The following is a 23,259-nucleotide window of genomic DNA, read 5'->3' as shown; positions in this document are numbered from 1 at the left end:
AATAGTTACTATTCTAACAGTACATTATTTGGATCAACATCAATTAGTTGAGGTATATTGCCAAAAAGACTAGTAAAAGCTAACCTAAAGAATTTACATAATGTATACAATTATTTATTCTCAAATAAGCAACAAAATATCATTACACATCAAACAATACACTATCATTATACACAGAGCTGCACTCCAGGTTTATTGCTGCTCCTGATGCTTTGAATATTTTCCCAAAACAATCAGAGTAAAGCTTAATTAAGTTCAAGAGGCTTCATTTCTCCATCCCTAAAAGGCATTATACAAGTAAATTTACCTTTCAATTATTTCCAGCAGACTTTCAGATCCATTTCTTGCCTCCACTAAACCAAGCTTCCCAATTCTAAAATGATTAACTCAGCAATTTGATGAATGTATTACTAATTCCTGCAATCACCCTAATTGAATCGTTTGTTAATTGCATACCAAGCATTGTCAATTTCTGTTCTAGTAGGCCTAATCTACTATAAATCACACCACTTGCAAACCTCTTTTTTCATGCAACAGCAAAAATGAACAAATATTTAAATAGACCAGAGACCAGTGAATCTGACAACTGCATTTATGTTTACATTCATGCAGTTTCCAGAGTGCAACTGTCTAGAACAAACTCAAAGTTTTTTAATGCAACTTTGCAAACAGGTCGCAGTGAATATCACCAAGCTGTCATCTTTGCGCACGAAAAACATCAAACTTGGACAACATTAGCATTAAATCGGACAGCGGTTAAACTGTCAAACATAACAAAAAAGCCAAGTAAGTGGTAGTCTAGCTATTTAATCCTGTTTTCTATCTGATAAACTTTCAGTAATCGTATTCCTTTCAAATTCATTGTACAAACAAGCCCATATCAATTCTCACTTTTTTCATTCTTTAGGCCTCAATAATTCTGAATATTTCATTCAGTGTGATCGGAGTACTGCTGTGGAAGTCGCAACATCTACATTTCCCCACAAACCACCAAAAGAGATAGAAAAACTCACTGTAGAAGAAGCAAAAACTCTGGGATCACGACAATTGGTAAGCTGTTTTTTTTTCAACCTTCTCACTGTGTAAATAGCCTACAGGGTTGTTTACTTGTTGTAGTAATGCTCTGGAGAGTAGTACAATCACATATATTAGCCCTCTGTAGATTGTGCAAAATCGTTTTTATGGGGAGAAAAACATTTTAAAGTAGCCTGACGTTCAAAAAAATGCTAAAATGTGAAAGATTTTTCAGATGCACAGGCAAAGATTACTCTGCTTCTCAGTTATCTTTGCTAGATGCTTTACAAACATGATTAATGCGTTTCAAATTGGTTAATGTGTGGAAAAGTTTGGCTATTTCCTCTTCTTATGACCACAACAGCAGTTGTATACATTTCCCTTGTAATCATGTTTATTGATGTATATTTTTGATTGTACATGTACGATTTTCTTTAAATTTTCAGATCACTAAAATATCTGCAACAGTATGCAAGCTAAACAACGCAACTACTGTAAAGGCCTGGGGTACAGACTGTGAGATCCAAGAATGTTCCTTGCAAGATCCATCTGGAGAAATTCAACTTACTCTTTGGGAAAACCAAGTTTCAAAACTGCAACTAGGTAACTCCTACACCTTTACCAATCTTAAAACTAGACTGTACAACAGCCTTAAGAGCCTCACAACAACCCTGAAAACAACCATGGAACCTATTGCACAGGACCAAGTTTTCCCACCTGGTCAAGGCCCTAAAATCAGTAAAGAACCCTCTCTACCTAATACAGTGGTGAAACAAAAGCCAATAGGGGTGCAAATAAACATTAAAAAACAATGTCCAAAATGCCACAAATCACAAGAACAATTCAACATCAAACAGCAATTTCACCGTTGCCCGACTTGCAAAATTCTACGGAACACAAAAAGCTATATAACAAAATGCAATGGAATAATTGAGATAAATCAAGACAGTCAAATAACTTCTCTTACGGTTTCGAACTCAACTTTGTCAAAATTCATAGCACCAGAACTTGAACTGTCAACTTGTGATTCACAAGATATAGAAGAACTCTTTCTATCCTCCGATGAACTGACTTTAACATATAATAACTGTTTGGAAGTCACCAATATTGAAAACGCTTCATCCGCTCATCCCAGTGATGAGGATTTATTTGAAGTGAATATCGATGAAATCAACCCTGTCCTCTGTGTCACAGAGACACAAAGCACTCCAGAACCCAAGTCTCCAGTTAAAAGACCATCTGAGCCAACAACGCCTCCTATTACACCAGCTAAAAAACCTTTGACTAAGAAGAGTGCTGTAAAAATAATACAAAAATGACTTTGTATTGAAATGCACAACTAAGATGGTTGTGTGTGTGTGTGTATATATATTGAAATGATGGTATTGGTGTTTTTTTTTTTTGTTTTTTTTTTAATGAATGGCAAATATTGATTTAAGTCATGTTTTCTATTGAAATTAGGTTAATTTTGTCCATTATGTTCTGAAATGCTACTGATTGATTTTTATTTCATTTTTATGGCAAAGCTTTGTTAAATGTTGTTTAATGTGTTTTTTTTTTATTAAAACAAATGTGTGTCAATTCTTGGAATATGTGACCTTTATTGCATGGGCTTATCTTGCATTTGGAAAGTTGCGTGCATTCTTCTAGCCATTCTTAACTAGGCACTAAGTTTAGTTTCAAAAACCATACTGGGAAAAGCAAGTAGTGTAACCATAAGTGTCATTGTGAATAACTAAAGAAACGGTTGGTATTCTGTTCTGTAAAGATTTAAATATGCAACAATGGTGCTTTAAAATCACTTCAAAGGCCCCCTCTAATTTGCTTACTTTATCCAATGTGCTAAATGGTATTTAAACTAAAAATAATCGTTATTTTTAATTCACATTTTTATCACCTCTCACAATATTGTTTCTAGGCAGCATAAAAAAAAAAACTTAATTGTACAAGACATTATCAAAGATGACTGTCAAAGTAATGTACTTGTAGCAAAAATATAGGTTACAGTTGCATATGGCAGTTAACCCATGTAATTCCAATTTCTTTTCCCTGAGATAACATGTATGAATACATAAGGATATTAAACAATCTTTAACAATTACGTCAAAAATATATATCAAAATCCATACAAAAAACTTGATTATTCGTCAGGTCACAATTGTGACCATTAGTAGAACAAAGGGAGGCTAGGTATATGGTGTTAATGGATTTATAAACTGACAAACTTCTACAGTTTAAAGACCAGGTTCAATAATTGTTTTAAGCTTTAGTTAATAGTGTTGTATTACATCAAAGACACACCATGCAAAATTTCCATTTGTCAAACAGTGACCCCTAGAGTCGCTGTGGAGTACTTGTATTTTTTCTGAATATTAACTTAATGACCTAATATCTAATATGCCCATGACAATTTAGAAACTGAAAATAGAACATAAAAATATGTATTAGATCTAATATAACAAAATTACAAGATTATAAAATGCATTGCGTGAATTCTTGTTTAAAGAGAAGTGTTTAATCTACAATTAAACTAGGAATGTTTGACAGAATAGTGAATATTATCAGGAAACCTGCTCCAGACTTTAGGACCCACATGCAAAAACAAAACATTCTCTCCTTTAGTGCAGTTCAATATTCTTAGTAGTACCAAAAGTCCAGAATTGTAAGATTCTTACAAGAACCTGTTAATCTTAATGTTGTAAAATAATATTTTATCGATCTATATACTGCATCTTGGACTAACTTTATTTGTTAAAGGTGCAGGACAACCACCTAACAGTGAATCACAATAATATCAACTAAACTCATTAAACGTAACATGCTGTCCATTTAAATACTAAATCTTCATTTTGAGTTGATTCTCATTTGAACTATGGAACTTCTACATCTATGGAAACACATGACTTTCCAGGGGCTCAATGAGTGACAGGCATATGACCCAGAGATTGTGGGTTCAAGTCCTTTGTCTTACAACTTTATAAAGTTGTGTCATTTCAATTTCTTTATCATCCTGAAACGCATTGTACTATTCTTTCTTCCTATTAAATACAACGTGTGTTTCATTTATATGCAAAGTCTTTATTTTGAGTTCATTCTCTTTTTTACTACTGAACCTCGGCAGCTGGATGATCTCATTTCTTTTGTGAGGTAAGAAGTTAATGAGTAAGAATACTTTGGTTATTAAAGTTTCTTTTAAAGTTTTGAAAGCAAAGTATTTTTAAGTACTTTTTGAACCCATGGAACCATTGAAGGCTTGGCCCCGTAAGGCTGCTTGCAGCTTTAATTCTTATTATTATTCTTCTTCTTCTTCCGCAAATGGAAGTCTATGGCAGCCCTATGAACCGTATATAGGAAAATGATGAAATTTGGCACACTTATAGTGATGATAATGAAAAGTAATTGTAGCAAGTTTTGAGTCTCTAGGACCAACTCTATAGCGCCACCACCAGTTCAAAAATTCAACATTGAAATGGTTATAACTTTTGTAGCCTTTGATCTAGAGACATGAAACTTAGTACACCTGATTCCACTCATCATGTTGATTACAACCAATACCTTACATTAAGACCCCTGCCCATTACAGTAGTGGCCATTTTGAAAAGTACAGTAATCAGTTTTTTCCCTACTCCTCCTTCAAATTTTGTCCAATTTTGTCCAAACATGTGCTCAAATGATCTTCGGACTGAGCCGCATAGAAATGACTGAACAGAATTTTTTGCTATACTGAAAAAAAAAAAGTTATGATGTCGCAAACTTAACAAGGTCGACCCAAAATTGGTTCAGAAGCTATAGCTCGGCCAAAGTTTGATCAATCGAAACGAAAATTGGTACGCTTCATCGGAAGCATGGTCTGAGGGTGCATGCCAAAGTTGGGAACAGCGCCACCTATGGGTCATGAGATATCAAAAATAGCTATTTTGGCCAATAACTTTTGAACAGTTTGTCAGAAAATCATAAATGTGGTATCTATGGATTCCTTGTGTCATGTCGATTCTGGGGATATCAATTTTGCCAGGATTGGATGTACCACGTGTCCGCCATTTTGAATTTTGTCATAATTTGCCATATCTTTTAAAATATTTGACATATCTTCACAAAATTTAGTATGGATCATCATTTGCATAGCCTTAAGGTACCTGAGAAGTTTGAACACAGCGCCACCTAGTGTTCCAAAGGTATAAGGTTTTTTGAAAAAAAGCTTATAACTTTTGCAAATATAGTTCAAATTTTAATTTCTTTATGTCATTATATTCCTTGGCTTATACCGATTATAACGATATCTCGTTTGTCATTTTCCAACAATGTGACTGCCCGCGATATTGGGGCAAATGAAAAACAGTTTTTTCGCTACTCCTCCTTCAAATTTTGCTCAATTTTGTCCAGAATTTTATCAGATGGTCTTTGGACCAAGCCGCACAGAAATGACTGAACAGATTTTTGATTTTTGCTACCGTTCCCGAGATATTCGTCTCTAAAGTTGACCTAGCCTGTGTTTGTTGCCTTATGCTAGTTAGCTTAGCATAATAATTGGTTAGCATGCTAACCAAATGTCATTCTTTCTAATGCGTCTCTTCAGCTATCAGGATAACCATAAGCTACATTAGCATTATGCTAGCTTAGCATGCTAATCTGGTTAACCTGCTTTTGTGTGCTCATTCTTACACTGAAGGATCTCCTCTGCAGCTTGTGATTGTATGTCCTCTGAGTGGCGCAGTCTGCTAAACAATGTGTTACTAATCCTGAGCCGTTCCGGTTGTGGTTTCAAGCCCCATGTTATACAATTTCAAATCATTGTGTAATGTTATGTAATTTGGAGCCAATTGCTGCAGTTTTACCTTTAACAACTCAAGTCTCCGTAAAATTTGAACAAACCACTGTTTATGACTACCATGCTGTGTAAAAAAAAGGTTATAGCTTTGAAGAAATTCTAATAATTTAATATGTAGCAACTGTTTAACAATGGGAATTTTGATTTGAACAATTGGTAAGTTGAATAAGTTTTCAAATTAAATCCAAATATGTCAAACATGGTCAAAAGGTGCTTGGCCCCGCAATCACTGCTTGCAGTTATATTTATTATTCTTCTTCTTCTTCCGCAAATGGAAGTCTATGGCAGCCCTATGAACCGTACATAGGAAAATGATGAAATTTGGCACACTTGTAGTGATGCTAATGAATAGTAATTGGACCAATTTTTGACCCTCTAGGACCAACTCTATAGCGCCACCACCAGTTCAAAAATTCAACATTGAAATGGTTATAACTTTTGTAGCCTTTGATCTAGAGACATGAAACTTAGTACACCTGATTCCACTCATCATGTTGATTACAACCAATACCTTACATTAAGACCCCTGCCCATTACAGTAGTGGCCATTTTGAAAAGTACAGTAATCAGTTTTTTCCCTACTCCTCCTTCAAATTTTGTCCAATTTTGTCCAAACATGTGCTCAAATGATCTTCGGACTGAGCCGCATAGAAATGACTGAACAGAATTTTTTGCTATACTGAAAAAAAAAAAGTTATGATGTCGCAAACTTAACGAGGTCGACCCAAAATTGGTTCAGAAGCTATAGCTCGGCCAAAGTTTGATCAATCGAAACGAAAATTGGTACGCTTCATCGGAAGCATGGTCTGAGGGTGCATGCCAAAGTTGGGAACAGCGCCACCTATGGGTCATGAGATATGAAAAATAGCTATTTTGGCCAATAACTTTTGAACAGTTTGTCAGAAAATCATAAATGTGGTATCTATGGATTCCTTGTGTCATGTCGATTCTGGGGATATCAATTTTGCCAGGATTGGATGTACCACATGTCCGCCATTTTGAATTTTGTCATAATTTGCCATATCTTTTAAAATATTTGACATATCTTCACAAAATTTAGTATGGATCATCATTTGCATAGCCTTAAGGTACCTGAGAAGTTTGAAAACAGCGCCACCTAGTGTTCCAAAGGTATAAGGTTTTTTGAAAAAAAGCTTATAACTTTTGCAAATATAGTTCAAATTTTAATTTCTTTATGTCATTATATTCCTTGGCTTATACCGATTATAACGATATCTCGTTTGTCATTTTCCAACAATGTGACTGCCCGTGATATTGGGGCAAATGAAAAACAGTTTTTTCGCTACTCCTCCTTCAAATTTTGCTCAATTTTGTCCAGAATTTTATCAGATGGTCTTTGGACCAAGCCGCACAGAAATGACTGAACAGATTTTTGATTTTTGCTACCGTTCCCGAGATATTCGTCTCTAAAGTTGACCTAGCCTGTGTTTGTTGCCTTATGCTAGTTAGCTTAGCATAATAATTGGTTAGCATGCTAACCAGATGTCATTCTTTCTAATGCGTCTCTTCAGCTATCAGGATAACCATAAGCTACATTAGCATTAGGCTAGCTTAGCATGCTAATCTGGTTAACCTGCTTTTGTGTGCTCATTCTTACACTGAAGGATCTCCTCTGCAGATTGTGATTGTATGTCCTCTGAGTGGCGCAGTCTGCTAAACAATGTGTTACTAATCCTGAGCCGTTCCGGTTGTGGTTTCAAGCCCCATGTTATACAACTTCAAATCATTGTGTAATTTGGAGCCAATTGCTGCAGTTTTAACTTTAACAACTCAAGTCTCCGTAAAATTTGAACAAACCACGGTTTATGACTACCATGCTGTGTAAAAAAAAGGTTATAGCTTTGAAGAAATTCTAATAATTTAATATGTAGCAACTGTTTAACAATGGGGATTTTGATTTGAACAATTGGTAAGTTGAATAAGTTTTCAAATTAAATCCAAATATGTCAAACATGGTCAAAAGGTGCTTGGCCCCGCAATCACTGCTTGCAGTTATATTTGTTTTCTTATCTCCATTAATATTTTTAGACCATCTGAATTTGAATTAGTTGTTTTATTGCTTATTATTCTACTAAAATGTTTATTTATATTTATAAGGTAATGTGTGCTATAGGTCTGTTTTTCAGACTCAATATAATAACTCGAAATAATAAACATTACAATGGTATTCATGGAAATAAAATATATTAGGCTAATTATAATAGTGGGCCTGTTATATCTATTTAGTGTTGTTTCTGAAAAAAAGGTCACCATGGCCAGCTGTGGGAAATTAGCAAACTGCCTCCTGCCTATACTATGCCTGTAGAGATCTAGCCTGGAGGTGGGACTGTGGATAACCGTCTTGGATTTGACCAGAGTGATGTCATTTCCTTGGAGCTTTAACGTGACCATTAATTTTCTCAAAAAAGTCTGCGAGGTACATGATGTTGCAGCGGTATCAAGCATATTACGGTGCACCTTCTGGCTGTCGTCTTCTTTTGTTTCAGATTACCAAGGCTTTCAAGTCCTAGCTGTCATGGACATCATTGCTGAGAGACACTCATCCTCATAGCCAAGCAACAGTATAGATGTCCTGGGATTTACTGCCACATCTACACGTTAACACTGATTTGCTTTAAAGACATTTCTAAAGTGTCTTAATCATCTGTATATCACTCAAGCTGATGGTTCTATGGGGGGTTAATGCTTAAGCTCTGTATACCATTAATCATGGAGCAAGAACCCCCATAAGGAACCATATCGGCAAAGATAAATTGTGTTTAATAAACTTAAGTAACTTGCCAAAGTGGTCCTGTCTGAACCTTGATAATCAATGCATGGTCTGAGGCCTCCGTCCTTTATCTCTACAAATAAAAATCCTGCTGCAGTGGGGGAGGTGGAGGGTGTGATGGAGCCAGAATTCAGTGCATCTTTAATGTATTCCTTCATAGCCTTAGTTTCAGGTATATACAAGGGGTATACTTTGCTCTTGGGTAGGTTAGGGCCTGGTAGTAGATCGATGGGGCAGTCCCATGATCAGTGAGGAGGAAGTTGTGAAGCTTTTTGAGGCTTTTGAGACATCTTGATAACACTTTGGGAGGATAACAGAGTGGTTGAGTTTGGTACTTTCAATTTGAGTACTGCAGCATTGTAATTTTGTAGAATTTTGTAGTTCTCCTTCAGACTAAGAGATGTCAGGATTGTGGAGGGATAACCAAGGATAGCCAAGTGTGATGGGGTTCCGAGGAGACTGAATGATATAAAACTGTAATTGTTCTTTGTCCAGTAATCCCACTTGCAGTTGAATGGCAGCAGTGATGGCTTGAACTAAGCCATTTCCAATGAGTTTGTCATCAATAGCGGTGATTCGGATGGGGGGTTGCAGAGTAGCGTAGGATTCATGGGTCTTTCTACTAGACCAGCATCAATGAAGTTGGCAGCAGCTCCTGAGTCGACTAATGCTGAGGCAGCGAAGGAGAAAAATGTCAAAATAATTGTGACTGGTATCAGTAGAGAGTGATTTTCAATAGGGTGAAAATCATGGATTCTCATCGATTCTCCCACTGACGTCATTGTGAGGAACTCCATAGTGGTGAGACATGAACGACCGATAACCATGGCTGTGTCTTCTCGAGGGCCAGTTTTAGGCATGGCAGTATGTACATGAAGTTCTAGAGTAAGACAAGGGTTATTGTAATCGAGTAACGGATAGAGACGGATTGATAGCTGAATAAACTTGTTGAGTTCTAGGCCTTCATCCTTGCAGGCAAGTTCAACTTGTTGTTCGGGATTTAATCCTTCTCTATACACTGACTTTGATATGCAAGAGTATTTAAAGTCAGAGCATATTCAACTGCAGTCTGCTCATCTTGTTTCAGATGTTGTGACTAAACGCCAGTTTCTCGCCCTCCTGCTGGGTATTTAAAGACTTCCCGAAAGTTTTCAATGAATAAGGTATTCAAAGACTTCTCGACAGATTTCGAAGAATAAGCCATAATTGATGCGAAGTCCTTTGTCATTACCTCAGTCCCGAACTTTACCAGTGAGCAAGGTAATAATAAATATGATCTTCGTTTCATTAGCATACTCTCTAGGATGTTGTGTCATGAAAAGATTACACTAGCTGAGGAAACCCAAACACTGATCAGGTGAACCTTCAAAACTTTTCAGGTAGAGCCATTCACAGTGAAGAGTGAGTAGGTGGATTGTCTACCTGTTGAGTGTCTGATTGTCGTAGGTGCGCACAGAGGTAGGCGTACATTTCCTTATTTTCCTTCCGGAGCTGCAGCAGTTGTTGTTGCTACTTTAATACCTCCGCTTGGTATGCTACAGGTGACTGAAATGTTAGTATCTCTGCTGTATTGATGTTGGGCAAAGTATTCTGTAACATAGCAGACTCAGGGAGAGCAGAGGGATCCATATGCAGAGATTTATTAGAAACAAAAGGGAGGATCACAGAGTCGTAAGCCAGCCAATAAAGTCCAGGGTCAAAAACCAAGAAAACAGTCCAAACAGGCAATCAAATCCAAAACACAAATCCAAGAGAGTAAACGGTATAACAAGGCAGATAATCCAAAATCAAGGCAAGTCAACAATGGGAAAACGCTCAGAATTGCAGACCAGGCAAACAATACTTCGCAAATGAACAAAGGGAATCAGGCTCCTTAAATAGGAAGGAGAAACAATGTAACAGGAACAGAGGATAGAGTTCACTATACGGGAGAGGGCAGCCTCTGGCGGTTAGGAGGGGGACCAGGTTACATCAACATGCAAAAATATGCAAGAAAAATAAAACAAAACCGGAAATGATATCAGAGAAGACCCCTGAGAGGACCCTTATGACATTTAAAATATTTAAAAATCTTTTTTATGACATAAAAAAAAAAAACCTTTTAATGACAAGGAAAGAAAGGAAACCAATGATATTTATGAATTAAGAATTCATGATATTTGTAAAAAATATTTGTCATTCAAAGTCTTTCAATTTAAACTTTTGGTGAAAATTTCATAAATGTTTTTCAAACATGAATCAAACATGAATGCAAAGAGTACATTTCTGTATGGAGCTTATAATATGACAAAATGATTTGAATTTGAATTGTGTAAGTTTGAATTATTGACAAGTGTAATCTAACACTTTTAATTTTAAATAGTTCTGAATTTGATTTCTTTAAACGAATATTGAACATTTGAAATTTAATGAATTGAAATGTTTTTATGCCTGAATTTTATAGACATGTATTTTCAAACAGCTATTTTTTTTTGGACCTGCAAATATCCAGTTTTAAAAAATACAGATTCAAGTTTTCAAGATGAAGAAGAAATTCGGAACTTCAAATTCAGTTTTCTAAAATTCAAAACTCAGGAAAAATCAGATCGTACAGACACTAGGTCACAGATCATCCTCAGGGAAGAGTAGAGGATCTCAGAAAAGTCAAACGGAGCATTTTGGCTGCATTGCAGTAGTTTTCTGCCGCAAACGTGGTGGTGGTTCAAGAGAATTCATGTATCATTCGTTCAGTCGTTTTTTGATTTAATATTAAAGGGTTAGTTCACCCAAAAATGAAAATTATGTCATTAATGACTCACCCTCATGTCGTCCCAAGCCCGTAAGACCTCCGTTCATCTTCAGAACACAGTTTAAGATATTTTAGATTTAGTCCGAGAGCTTTCTGTCCCTCCATTGAAAATGTATGTACGGTATACTGTCCTTGTCCAGAAAGGTTAGAAAAACATCATCAAAGTAGTCCATGTGACACCAGTGGGTTAGTTAGAATGTTTTGAAGCATTGAAAATACATTTTGGTCCAAAAATGAAAAAACTACGACTTTATTCAGCATTGTATTCTCTTCCGGTTCTGTTGTCAATCCGCGTTCAGTGATGCTGATGACGTAAGACGCTGCTGACGTGTTAACAGTGCGCCCGAGCTTTGTTTACAGTCTGAGGGAGACGCACGCTGTAAACAAAACAATCTTCGCAAACATGTCTAAGGATTTCGACACAGAAGAAGACTTGCATTTTTTGCCCAGCCATATTTATTTGAACCCGAATACACGGGCGCACTGTTAACACGTCAGCAACGTCTTACGTCATCAGCGTCACTGAACGCGGATTGACAACAGAACCGGAAGAGAATACAATGCTGAATAAAGTCGTAGTTTTTGTTATTTTTTTACCAAAATGTATTTTCAATGCTTCAAAACATTCTAACTAACCCACTGATGTCACATGGACTACTTTGATGATGTCTTTATTTCCTTTCTGGACAAGGACAGTATACCGTACATACATTTTCAATGGAGGGACAGAAAGCTCTCGGACTAAGTCTAAATATCTTAAACTGTGTTCCGAAGATGAACGGAGGTCTTACGGGCTTGGGACAACATGCGGGTGAGTCATTAATGACATAATTTTCATTTTTGGGTGAACTAAGCCTGCAAGAGTAGAAAAATGAGAAACAGCTTGAATATTAGATTTCTAATATTCTAATAATAGTCCTCCGCTGCTGCAGTTGCACAGAGCTTACAAAACTTAGCGCGTTTATTGCAACTACGTAGTATAAATGTATAGGCTACATTTCATCTTTTTCTCATCAAACAACAAAGACTAACCAATGGCTCGACACAACCCGTACCGGGGAAGAGCCTAGACAGGGCTTTCTTCTGTGTAGATATAAATTCACCTACGCTTTGCATCAGCTAGGTATGGCAGGGTAGGCTAAATGACGGCTGTCATAGCCTACCATTTTTTTTAATATAAATCAATATAAGTAGTAGTAAATGAAATATTTTAAACACTAATACAAAAAGGAAAGAATAATGCATTGATTTGGGTATATAATAGGCCTAATGTTTACGCATGAACTGTCATTCACACTGACTATCAGAGATATTAAAATACATAATCTTCTGAGTTTTATGATGTAGGCCCTGTGTTTTATTTTTATTAAAATTTATTATATTTATATCTCAAAATGATGCGTTTTGTGCATTCTCTGACATTACCTGAGTGTAAGTCACACCGGGTCATGAGGAGAGAGAAATGTGTGTCATGTGCATCACATCATCGTAAAAAATGCCTTTTATTATTAGCCTATTCAGCAATAGTGTAAAAGACCGGTAAATAAAATACAACATTAACATTATAAACACTATACACATAGCCTATGTGTATTTTACTTTCCCTTACTGTATGACAAATCCTTAAATGAATGCAGAAAACAACAAGAATGAAAAATAAGTAGCCATGTATAATAAAAAATATATATATACATAGTAGCCTATAAAAATAGCCTATTGTGCCCTTTATTACAAACAACATTTAGCCTATTTTAAATGCCAAGCCTAAACGAATTTATTTGAATCGAGACTGAAACTGTACCGATGTTGAGTTCGCGCATCTCTCATTCGGTCCAAAGTTTCCATATTTGCAAAGTAACAATTGAATGCTAACTATTAATATAAAGAAGTACTTCAGCATCTTCACAGCAAGGGACATGTTTGGAATAACAGCAAGTAGGTGATGACTGACCGGCACAGCCTTTATATTGTACAACAGACTAATTAAATTAAGCAGAATAACTTTTTATATGTTTGGTTGACTGTTTTATTTTGATAATGAACAGGCTGCGATGAGAAGTTAGCAATGCCAAAACTGATAATATGTTGTGTGAGCGCGCCATGCCCCGGCGCCATCACTTGGATTTGTTCCTCAGCAGGGGAAATAACTTAATACTCTGTCATTTATAGTCATACAGATAATATGACATCATTTGAAAAGTAAAATGTATATTTTTATTTGTGTATGGTCAAAATGACTACAAAATGCCATGTCTTTGAGAAATAAAGAGAACAACATGATGCACTGCTTTAGCGCGTCTCTGTCTCCTTGAATATCTTTCTGGCGCACACCAAAAATGAACCAAAATACAGCGAATAGCCTTCTTGGCGCGCCTACTTTTGAAAGTCAACATTTAGATTATTTGACGTTAAATGCAAGGCCTAAGTCACTTTGTTATTTTGTTAAATCACAGTGCGTTTCATGATAAAAAACGTGACTTTACAGTCCGGAAAATAGGCTACGGTAGGTTATAGCAAATTATTTCACGGACTCCCTGGCACTTAAGAACTGCTGGTCTACACAGAAGAAAGCCCTGTCTTTTAGTCTAGTTGTTTGATGAGAAAATGAATTGTAGACTTGTTGCAATAAACTCATTTAGTTTTGTAAGCTCCGTGGAACTGCAGCAGCGGGGGACTATTATTAGAATATTAGAAATCTACTATTCAAGCTGTTTTCTCATTTTTCTACTCTTAATCTTAAATAAAAAAACGACTGAACGAATGATACACGAATTCTCTTGAACCACCACCACGTTTGCGGCAGAAAACTACTGCAATGCAGCCAAAATGCTCCGTTTGACTTTTCTGAGATCCTCTACTCTTCCCTGAGGATGACCTGTGACCTAGTGTCTGTGCGAACTGAATTTTTCTGAATTTGAAGTTCCGAATTTCTTCTTCATCTTGAAAACTTGAATATGTATTTTTTAAAACTGGATATTTGCAGTTACAAAAAAATAGCTGTTTGAAAATACATGTCTATAAAATTCAGGCATAAAAACATTTCAATTCGTTAAATTTCAAATGTTTAATATTCGTTTAAAGTAATCAAATTCAGAGCTATTTAAAATTAAAAGTGTTAGATTACACTTGTCAATAATTCAAATTTACACAATTCAAATTCAAATCATTTTGTCATATTATAAGCTCCATATTTCTGAACCCAAATATAGGGGCAGTCACGCTAGCAAACCTGCAGCTTTAAAATGTGTGTTCTTTTAATTCAGCTAAGTGGTCACATGTCATGACATATCAATATTCTATTCGTCACACATCTGATACAAATTCGCAGCTTCACCACACTTGAACTTTGGAACTCAGTAAAATGCAAAACTTGCAAGCTTGCGTTTCCATCATTCGCATGCGTATGTATGGAAGTGAATAGAATGAAAAGTGTAGTGTGACAGCCCCTTCAGAGAGAGAACTGTCTGGTACCTGTGAGAGCTTGGTGTTTGACCCCGGCAGAAGAGTACGGCTAAACTTCTTTTGGGAGCCAATGGCTGCTGGGAAGGGAGGGGCAGAGAACATGGCGGCCACTATGTTGATGCGGGTGATCCAGGACTGCATTTGCTCTGCGTTGCTAGGGGTGAAAGGCAGGCGCAGGTCAAACAGAGGGCAGAAAAATGACAGAATTCAGAAGGTGAAACAATATATGCTCAAAGAAACTGCACACAGCCTGGGAAATTAGCAGGCGGCTGTTAGCAGAAGAGAACGAGTGGAACAGATGGAGCAGAATGAGAGAGAGAGAGAGAGTTTTAGTATGTGTATCTGGGACAGACAGAATAGCTGAGAAGGATCTATCCTCTTGGGAGATACACATCGAGTCATTCATCTGTGATGAGAACACTTTGACAAGGGCGTTACCAGCCCTGCATGTAATCAACAACCAGCCAGTGTATTTGGGTGAGCTCAGGTGTTTGTGTAAGTGTTTGAAAGAGATTCACTGTGTATTTCTCTGCTGTCCTATTTCCAAAAGATAAAGCAACACGAGCTTTCCATGAGGCTTCTGCTGAATAATATTTGTTGTCACTCAAAGTGACAGTGTAAGTTATCATCATCATATGATCATTTAAAAATGGATTTGTTTTCCTTTAATTTATGCATTACCGTACAAAAGTTTAGGGTCAGTACTATTTTTTTGTATCGTTTTGTGTCCAGTACTTCTCTCTTTTATATACCCAGGCTGCATTTATTTGATCAAAGATACAATAAAAACATTATTAAGGCGAAATATTATTACAATTTAAAAGAACCTTTTTGCTATTTTAATATTATCCTTAAAAAAGAACATTTTCTTATTATTATTAATGTTTATTAATTAAAACAGTTTTTGCTGATTAATATTTTTTGTGGAAACCATGATACAGTATCACATTTAAAAGTTTTGAGTGTGTAAGATTTTTATTTTATTTTTTAATGTAAATTATTTCATTATTAAAATAAAAAAATTTAATCATTTAAATGTATACTTTTATTCAGCCAGGATGCATTTAATTGATCAAAAGTGAAAGTAAAGACATTTATAATGCTACAAAAGATTTCTATTTCAAATAAATGCTATTGTTTTGAACTGTTTACTAATGGAATCCCGAAATAATGTATATGTGTATACACATGTATACATACCATATATAAAATAATAGCACCTATAATAATTGATAATTGAGCACCAACTCAGCATATTAGATTTCTAAAGGATCATGTGACACTGAATACTGAAAGAATGATGCTGAAAATTTAGCTTTGCCATCACAGGAATAAATTACATTTTACAATTTATTCAAATAGAATTAAAAAAAATTAATAGTATTTCACAATATTACTGTTCTTACTGTATTTCTGATAAACTAGATGCAGCCTTATGTTTAAACTTTTTTTAAACATAAGAAAATCTTACCGATCCCAAACTTTTGAACGGCTGTGTGTGTGTATAATTATTATTTTCGTCACACTACAATAAAGACTTTTTTGCCCCTCTTAATGGTATTAAAAGCTTAAAAATATAACATCTTGTTTCAAATTTTGAGGTGAATCACCCTTATAATAGAAATAAGGTAAGTTTACTTACGGGGCCTGGAAGAGAAAGACTCTCCAGTCAGCAGTGCGAAGGTAAAACACATTGGGTCGTTTGCTATAGTCTGCTGCCCGCATGGCTAAAGAATGATGAATTGATACTGCGTTCTTCAAGTCCTCATCAGACAGCTGCTTATCTGGACGATATTCATCCTGCAGACCAATCGCAAAGTAGAGGCAAATCACAAATCCTTGTTTTTACAAATAATACCTGTACGGCAACCACAAAGAACTATGGTTCACATAGCACAAGAAATCATTGAGTAAAATGTACCTTTTGCAGGTAGAGAATCAGTCCTTTAAGGATGACATAAAATGTTTTCCATCCTCTTTTACCTCGTGGAGCTAAAAGAACAATACACAGTCAAAATTAACATAATTAAAGTTTTAAGAATAAGTATTTTAAACAAGATAAATTAACTTACTTACAGTTACTTAATTAGCAAAAGTTAATAAGACTTGTTTTTAGAGATCATTTTTAAATTAAGTTTATTTTTTCTTACCCCACTGGCAAATCTACGAATGTTAGATTTATGATTGAAACCATGAAAGAAAAAAATGTAATAGGGTAAAAGAACTTCAAGATATACTCTTGAAAACAAGTCGTAATATTTTTTTCTATACTTCATAGCTTCTTAGTTAAATGCATGTTGTTCTGAGATATTTCGATATTTTTATTTCGATATTTGATTTTTTTTACTGGAAAATAACAAAAAAATATTCTCTCATTTTCTAAACTACAATCATTTAGAATAAGGTTGTAATAAATACACTAAAACATTAATAGATTAAATAAAAGGCTGTATTTGAGGGAAGGCTTACTTTTTTTGCCATCAGCATCAGCATGAACTTTCCGCACGAGAAAGCCACTGTTGTAGACTTGAGCGCTGGACTGCTGTGCAACACTGACGAGGGGGTTTCCTCCACTGTTGATCCGCTTCATAGTGTGCGATGCTGAGTCTGTCCTGCCGTCCAGCTCAGAGAAAGATTTGCGCAGTTCTTCCTCATCGCTGTAGAGTACGCAAACAAGAGCATTATTACGAAAAGTAGTTGCATTCTCACCCTTATCCACAAGGTATTTTATGGACTGAAAAATTCTCTGACTTTCAACATTTACCTGAGGTAAAAGCCCCATCCTACCTCAATTTTTGTGTATTGTGCATTCAAAGACACTAACAGGAATTAAACTGCATCTTCATTGCCTAGTGCTTGGCACAGTTTTTTTAAATCTGCAGTACATGCAACCAGCTGAGTGGCAGCTGTGCAGAGAGTGCAGTTAGACACCCTAAAGCCCCTGAGGCCTGGACCGCTAAACATTCCTCTCTAACTGCTACGGTGTACAGCACAGAGCCTTTGCCTTCACATGATAATGCTCTCATCTGTTGCTTAGTAACTGCTGGCCTCAACACTGGTAACCAAGAGAGCCAGCACAGAAGATGGAACACCATGAGAGACGGAGGCAGAAAGAGCAGCCAAAAAAAAAATGGTGAATGACGTGCATTGATTCATACAGTGAATGATGGCCTTTAGCTGAGAAACACACGATGCTAAATGAAAGTGCAATGAAGTGGATCAAACTAAGAAATGAAGTGAGAGTGAAACAGGGAAACATAGAGAGCGGAGGGATAACGCATGGGGACGTTGGGATGGATGAAGATCAAAAGAACTGCTGCTGAATGTAAGAGAATAAAACAATCACTTGTGCTTTTCTCCTTCACACATAAACAAGGGTACTGCAGAATCCCTTCAGGAGCGAACGCAGTGTACATGGGAGTGAGTATGTGTGAGAGAAAAAGAGAGAGGGCTGTGTTTGAGTCTGCACATTAGCCAGTCAAAGTCAACCTGTAATTATGAAGAGGCAACATGTAGTAACCATGGCAACAAAATAAAGAAAGTCGAAAGTAAGGGCTTAGGGCATCAAATAGCTCTGGCCAGGTCATAAATACACATATATATGGAAAAAATGGTTCTATTATAGAAAAAAAGGATTCCATATAGAACCTTTTTACAAGGGGCTCAATGAAAAGAACGTTGTTGGATTCCTTTATAGCGTGGTGAAAAGGTTCTAAATAAAAAGGGAACCTTTTAAGAGTTCCAAAGATCTTATCATTGTTAAGACTTGTTTCTGCTAGTGACGTGTTTCCACAGTTATTAAATCTAGCAAAGTTTTTTATATTTTCAATTATTAAAAAATATAATGTACAACATTTATAACACTGTACTTTGTACACTGTTCTCTCTTCTGGGTGTCGTAATCAATCTCTATTGTTTTTCTCTCTCTTTCGGAAAGTCATGAAAATGCAAAAATGTATTTAGCTGTAGTCTCCCATTCACTGCAATTTAGGAATTTACCCAACTATCATGACTTAAGCTTCTGAGAATCCCGGAAATATAAAAAGTGTCCATTGCCACATCATTTATTACTATAAGAAACTAAAATAAATACCAAGTGGTATTTATGGAATACCACTGGAAAAAAGAATGGTATGGAAAAAATAAAGTATTTATTAGAGCCTAAATAATAATTTCCTTTTTATCTTTAATGTTGAAACGTTCTTCTTTTTTTCTACAGAACCTTTTTGAGTAAAGAGTTCATTGGAGTCGAGTAAAGAACCCTAATGAAACTATTTTTCTAAGAGTGCACCTAATAAGCACATCTCACTGAAGAAATGAAAAGGCCCTTTGAGCAGCTAAAAGATTGTATAATGGGCTTACACCATTTTAAAATCAATAACACTTTTAGAGGCATTACATTCATTTCAAATGTTTTGGATGATACTGGACAAGGATAAGTTGCTCTTGAATCTGATGCACTGAAAAAGAGCCACTAGGTAAAACATTAGACTTACATTGTCCACTGCAGCTTTTCATTTTTGATAGAGTTGTAGAGAGCCTGTTAAAAGAGAAAAACAACAATTAAATCACACAACCCCATCAACAGTTTTGCTCTGTGCGTGCATATGAGAGCGTGCGCTCAAACATCCCACTGACGTGTCTAAAAATAGCAACTGAAAGTTAACAATACCCATGAACCAGAAACAGGTTGCAGACTATACTTTTTTTTTTCATGTAGCATTTTGGTTCAAACGTCATGGAAAAACAACTCAACCATCATTAGAAGGAAGAAGGAAAAATTAGCTTATAATTTCTCTGATTGCAAAAGATCTAAGTTTCCATGGGCAGATCCTGTAGTTAACTAGTGTTACCCTTTCCTTTTTTTTGCGGGTTTGTGGGTGGTTTTGGCCGTCCTGAACCTTGCCGAGCAGATCAGGGAAGGCCAGGGGCTTTAAGGAACGTGAGCGAGGGGCTTTGGTGTAACGAAACGGGTCCATCACGCTGAAGTCCCGTCCACATCGCACTGAACACAGGGAGCGAGAGCGGACACGGCCAGTGGAGTGAATACTGTTTACACCAATCATGATTTTGGTAGATATGGGATCCAGAGATGAGGAAACAGTACAAAGAAGGCTTTAAAATCAAACAATGTTCAAGTAAACTAAATGAAGTCCTCATTCACTTGATGTCTTTCTTCTACCAGTAGAATCCAGACCTGCGGGAGTGATCAGGAGAAACGAGTTCAAAGAGCATGTAGAATGATACAGTGGCAAAATCAAAGTCTTTGGCAGTGGCGAAGCTCTTTGCGAGATCCTTAAGGGTGTCACATGGGCATCAGGGATTCTGTAGTGACTCTTGCATTATGGATCCATTCCTATTCATTATGCATGTAAAAACATTGCTGGGCCACTGCAAATCCACCAGCGCCATTTTGCATAAAACTTTCTGCTTTGACTGAAAGATCGAAGACGATCAAGGAAGAGGATCTGCGGTTAACATCCAGTTGTTTCCTTGTATACATCCTCGAGTTCATCACATCTACACGTGTTCACCAACGCACGCTGACACGCACACAGGTGCGGTGCAGATGGCTCGCGAGGACCGCGATGGTGGAAGGAGGTAATTGGAGAGAAGAGGACAGACGGAGGAATGCGAACATCATTGAAGCAAATGCATGAGATAAACACGCATGGGCTCATGCAGGGAACAGACTGAGAGGGTCTGACTTCCACCCACTCTCAAACTGGCATCCCAAAAACTGTGACGTCACCTAGCATCCCCCTCTGGGACGGAAAAATAGACAAGACGTGTAAGAGACAGAAGGACGAGACTAGAGCAGGAAATCAGCAAAGAAACAAGATGATCCTGTTGCTTTGTGCAGTTTTCTCTATTCCATGTCAAATGGTTGAATGTATTAGAAGTTGTCCACAATTCTCTTTCATCCTTTCTTTTTTTTCCCCCTTCCTCTTTGAGCTTTTGTCCATACGCCTGTTATCCAATTGGAAGATTCTTTCACACCTGATTGTTTTTCCCTTTCACAAAACACAGCTTTGCTGCACGGCTGTAGGAACAATAGAGGTTTGGCGTCCGAGTCCTGCGCTCTCTTTTCTTCTTCTCCTCAGTCTTTTTCCTCCTCTGTGATGCAGATAAAAAATGGGCTGTGCGGTGAGAATGAGATCTTGTGAGCGAGGAGTGCTCACCCTCCCTTCTCTCTCTTGCATTCACAATCTCGCCCGATCTCTTTCACTGTCTCTCTCGCGCTCTGCTTCTCAATTGATGTACCCGTCTCCCAGCATGACTGACAAATCACGGCACATGAATGTTCGATGATTCCAGCCTCCCAAGAATGTCAATCAGTTTCCAGGCTCTCGAACGTGCGAATCCTCACACGCGCTACATGTCACTGCCATAGTCACTCATTTTCCACACACATATTGTCAAAAAGGTCTGTTGTAACTTGATAATAAGCAATTAACCTGTTGCTCACATTTATTATCAAGTGAATTATGATAAGCACTGAATGTATGCCACTGAAAATCATCATAACCCATTGAGTTATTTTAAATGTTGACTTTATTGTATTGGCTAGAATACAATTAATAAATAACATGAAGAATTATCAATGTATTAATTAAAAATGTAAATAAATAACTTTTCAAATTGATAAATAGACACTTAAAATCGTTTATTTAAATTATGAAAATATACAAATGAGTTAAATTTGACAATAAATAATTAATCGATACATCATTTTGACATGCAACATTGCATAAAGCTTGTACAAATTGCTGTTCTTTGTCCATTTGGCAAATGAGTTACAAAATTTAATTGGGCAGTTCACACATGGGAGCAGCCAATAAAAAATAAGAATTACACAATAACAAGCCACTGGGGATCACGTTGAAGCAGAGGAAAGATAGTAAATCAGTTTGGTTGGTATGGTTTCTTCTGTCATTTGGATCATTGTTGCAGCTTGTTCTCTCTCCATGTGTCTTTCACACACAGCTCTGGGACACTGGGCATCCCATAGTCTGAGTCTAACTTTATTCAAACGTGACCTGCTTTAATTTGGCCACGGTCACAAGGCAGCCAGCAGTTAAAACAGTGAGCTGGGTGCAGGGAGGTTTTATCTGCTCATGTCAGAGCACAAGAAGGACTCCATATGTCCATTAAAGCAGACAGAGATCCCAGTAGTTGAGACTGTACAAGCACCTGGGGTATCCCACAGTAAAGCCTGAATTAAAAGAGAATGAATACAGCTTTGACAAGCCAAACACATCTTGCAGATGGAATACATCCATGTTTGTTGTGCAATGGCTGCTGCAACATAGATGATGCCTGAAGGACTGTAATGAAGAAGCTGAAGCTTGGTTTCATTTTCTATGATATAGTTCCAGTCTAAGATGGAAACTGGTCAATACAATGTTTCATTAGTGATAAAATACACGATACATTACTAGTTATTATGTATATTAACTAACAACAAACATTGGTTCTCTAATAATTGCGCGGATTATTCGTATTTATACGCACAGGAGAACTTCTCACGAAAAAAATCCGCCTAATTCATAACAAGTGCTTACGCACATGGATTTGTTCTTAACATTGTTCATCCTTGAATGAATTTGGAGTAATCCAAGTGAGCGACCACATGCCCGATGTTGGAAATTTACATAAAACATGCCCAAAACATGTCCATATAAGGGTTTTCTGCACACCCTTTCCATTCATCGCCTTTCCAACCTTCTGTTAAAGTGTTTTAGAAAAAGTTAAAGATCAAACTTTAGAACAGCATCTCGCACAGCTCGCTGCGGTAAGTACAAGTGTAGTGACCACTGGGAGGAGCATAATACTGTTTGCAGTGATGCACATACTCAATCTCAAACTGGGAAATTATACTGTTCACACAATTGAGTGAAAGAACAGAAACATAATTTTTCAAACTGAAAAAGAGGGAACAAAAGACAGAAAGAGGAACAGCAGAGAGAGAAAATGAGCAATTTGTAACGCATTTATGATAATACCATGACAAAACCTTCATTTCAGTGAGAAGCCGTGTGGCAGCCAAATTCCCATCTGTCCCCCATGCCACCCCTGCTGTTCCTGGCATAAAGACAGACTTCACACAGGTTTTTCACGGCCGTTAACTGTCATGAACCACACAGGCACTGAGAGCCTAACCTGTTGGCTTGCAGACATCTCTCTCAGCTGCCATCTCTATCAGTGCTATATTTAACCCTAAAACCTGTTGTAACATCAAGCCGACAAAGATGAAAATGAGTGTCAGGAGAACAGAATTATGAGAAGGAATATCCAAGTAGCTAAATATTTCACACCAATAGCCTAGTTAGACAGATTAACTGTCTTTACCCGACAACTGCGTGGCCTTCACAC

General features: G+C 36.8%; 1 protein-coding gene across 3 annotated transcripts in view; it reads right to left on the bottom strand.

Annotated features, from left to right (window-relative positions):
- Window positions 1–23,259, bottom strand: part of psda (pleckstrin and Sec7 domain containing a) — an 82,857-nt gene that overhangs the window by 38,718 nt on the left and 20,880 nt on the right. For all 3 annotated transcript variants that reach the window (XM_056257211.1, XM_056257214.1, XM_056257213.1), the window contains 5 exons: window positions 19,380–19,423; window positions 17,353–17,540; window positions 16,805–16,875; window positions 16,526–16,683; window positions 14,893–15,037 (listed from right to left, as the gene is read on the bottom strand). In XM_056257211.1, coding sequence (XP_056113186.1) covers window positions 14,893–15,037; window positions 16,526–16,683; window positions 16,805–16,875; window positions 17,353–17,540; window positions 19,380–19,423 — 606 coding nt within the window. The remainder of the gene's footprint in view (window positions 1–14,892; window positions 15,038–16,525; window positions 16,684–16,804; window positions 16,876–17,352; window positions 17,541–19,379; window positions 19,424–23,259) is intronic.

The sequence above is a fragment of the Rhinichthys klamathensis genome, unplaced genomic scaffold (assembly GCF_029890125.1).
Source record: "Rhinichthys klamathensis goyatoka isolate OS25496 unplaced genomic scaffold, OSU_Roscu_1.1 h1tg000135l_1, whole genome shotgun sequence".
Lineage (NCBI taxonomy): Eukaryota > Metazoa > Chordata > Actinopteri > Cypriniformes > Leuciscidae > Rhinichthys > Rhinichthys klamathensis.
This window is presented reverse-complemented; position numbering and strand designations above follow the sequence as displayed.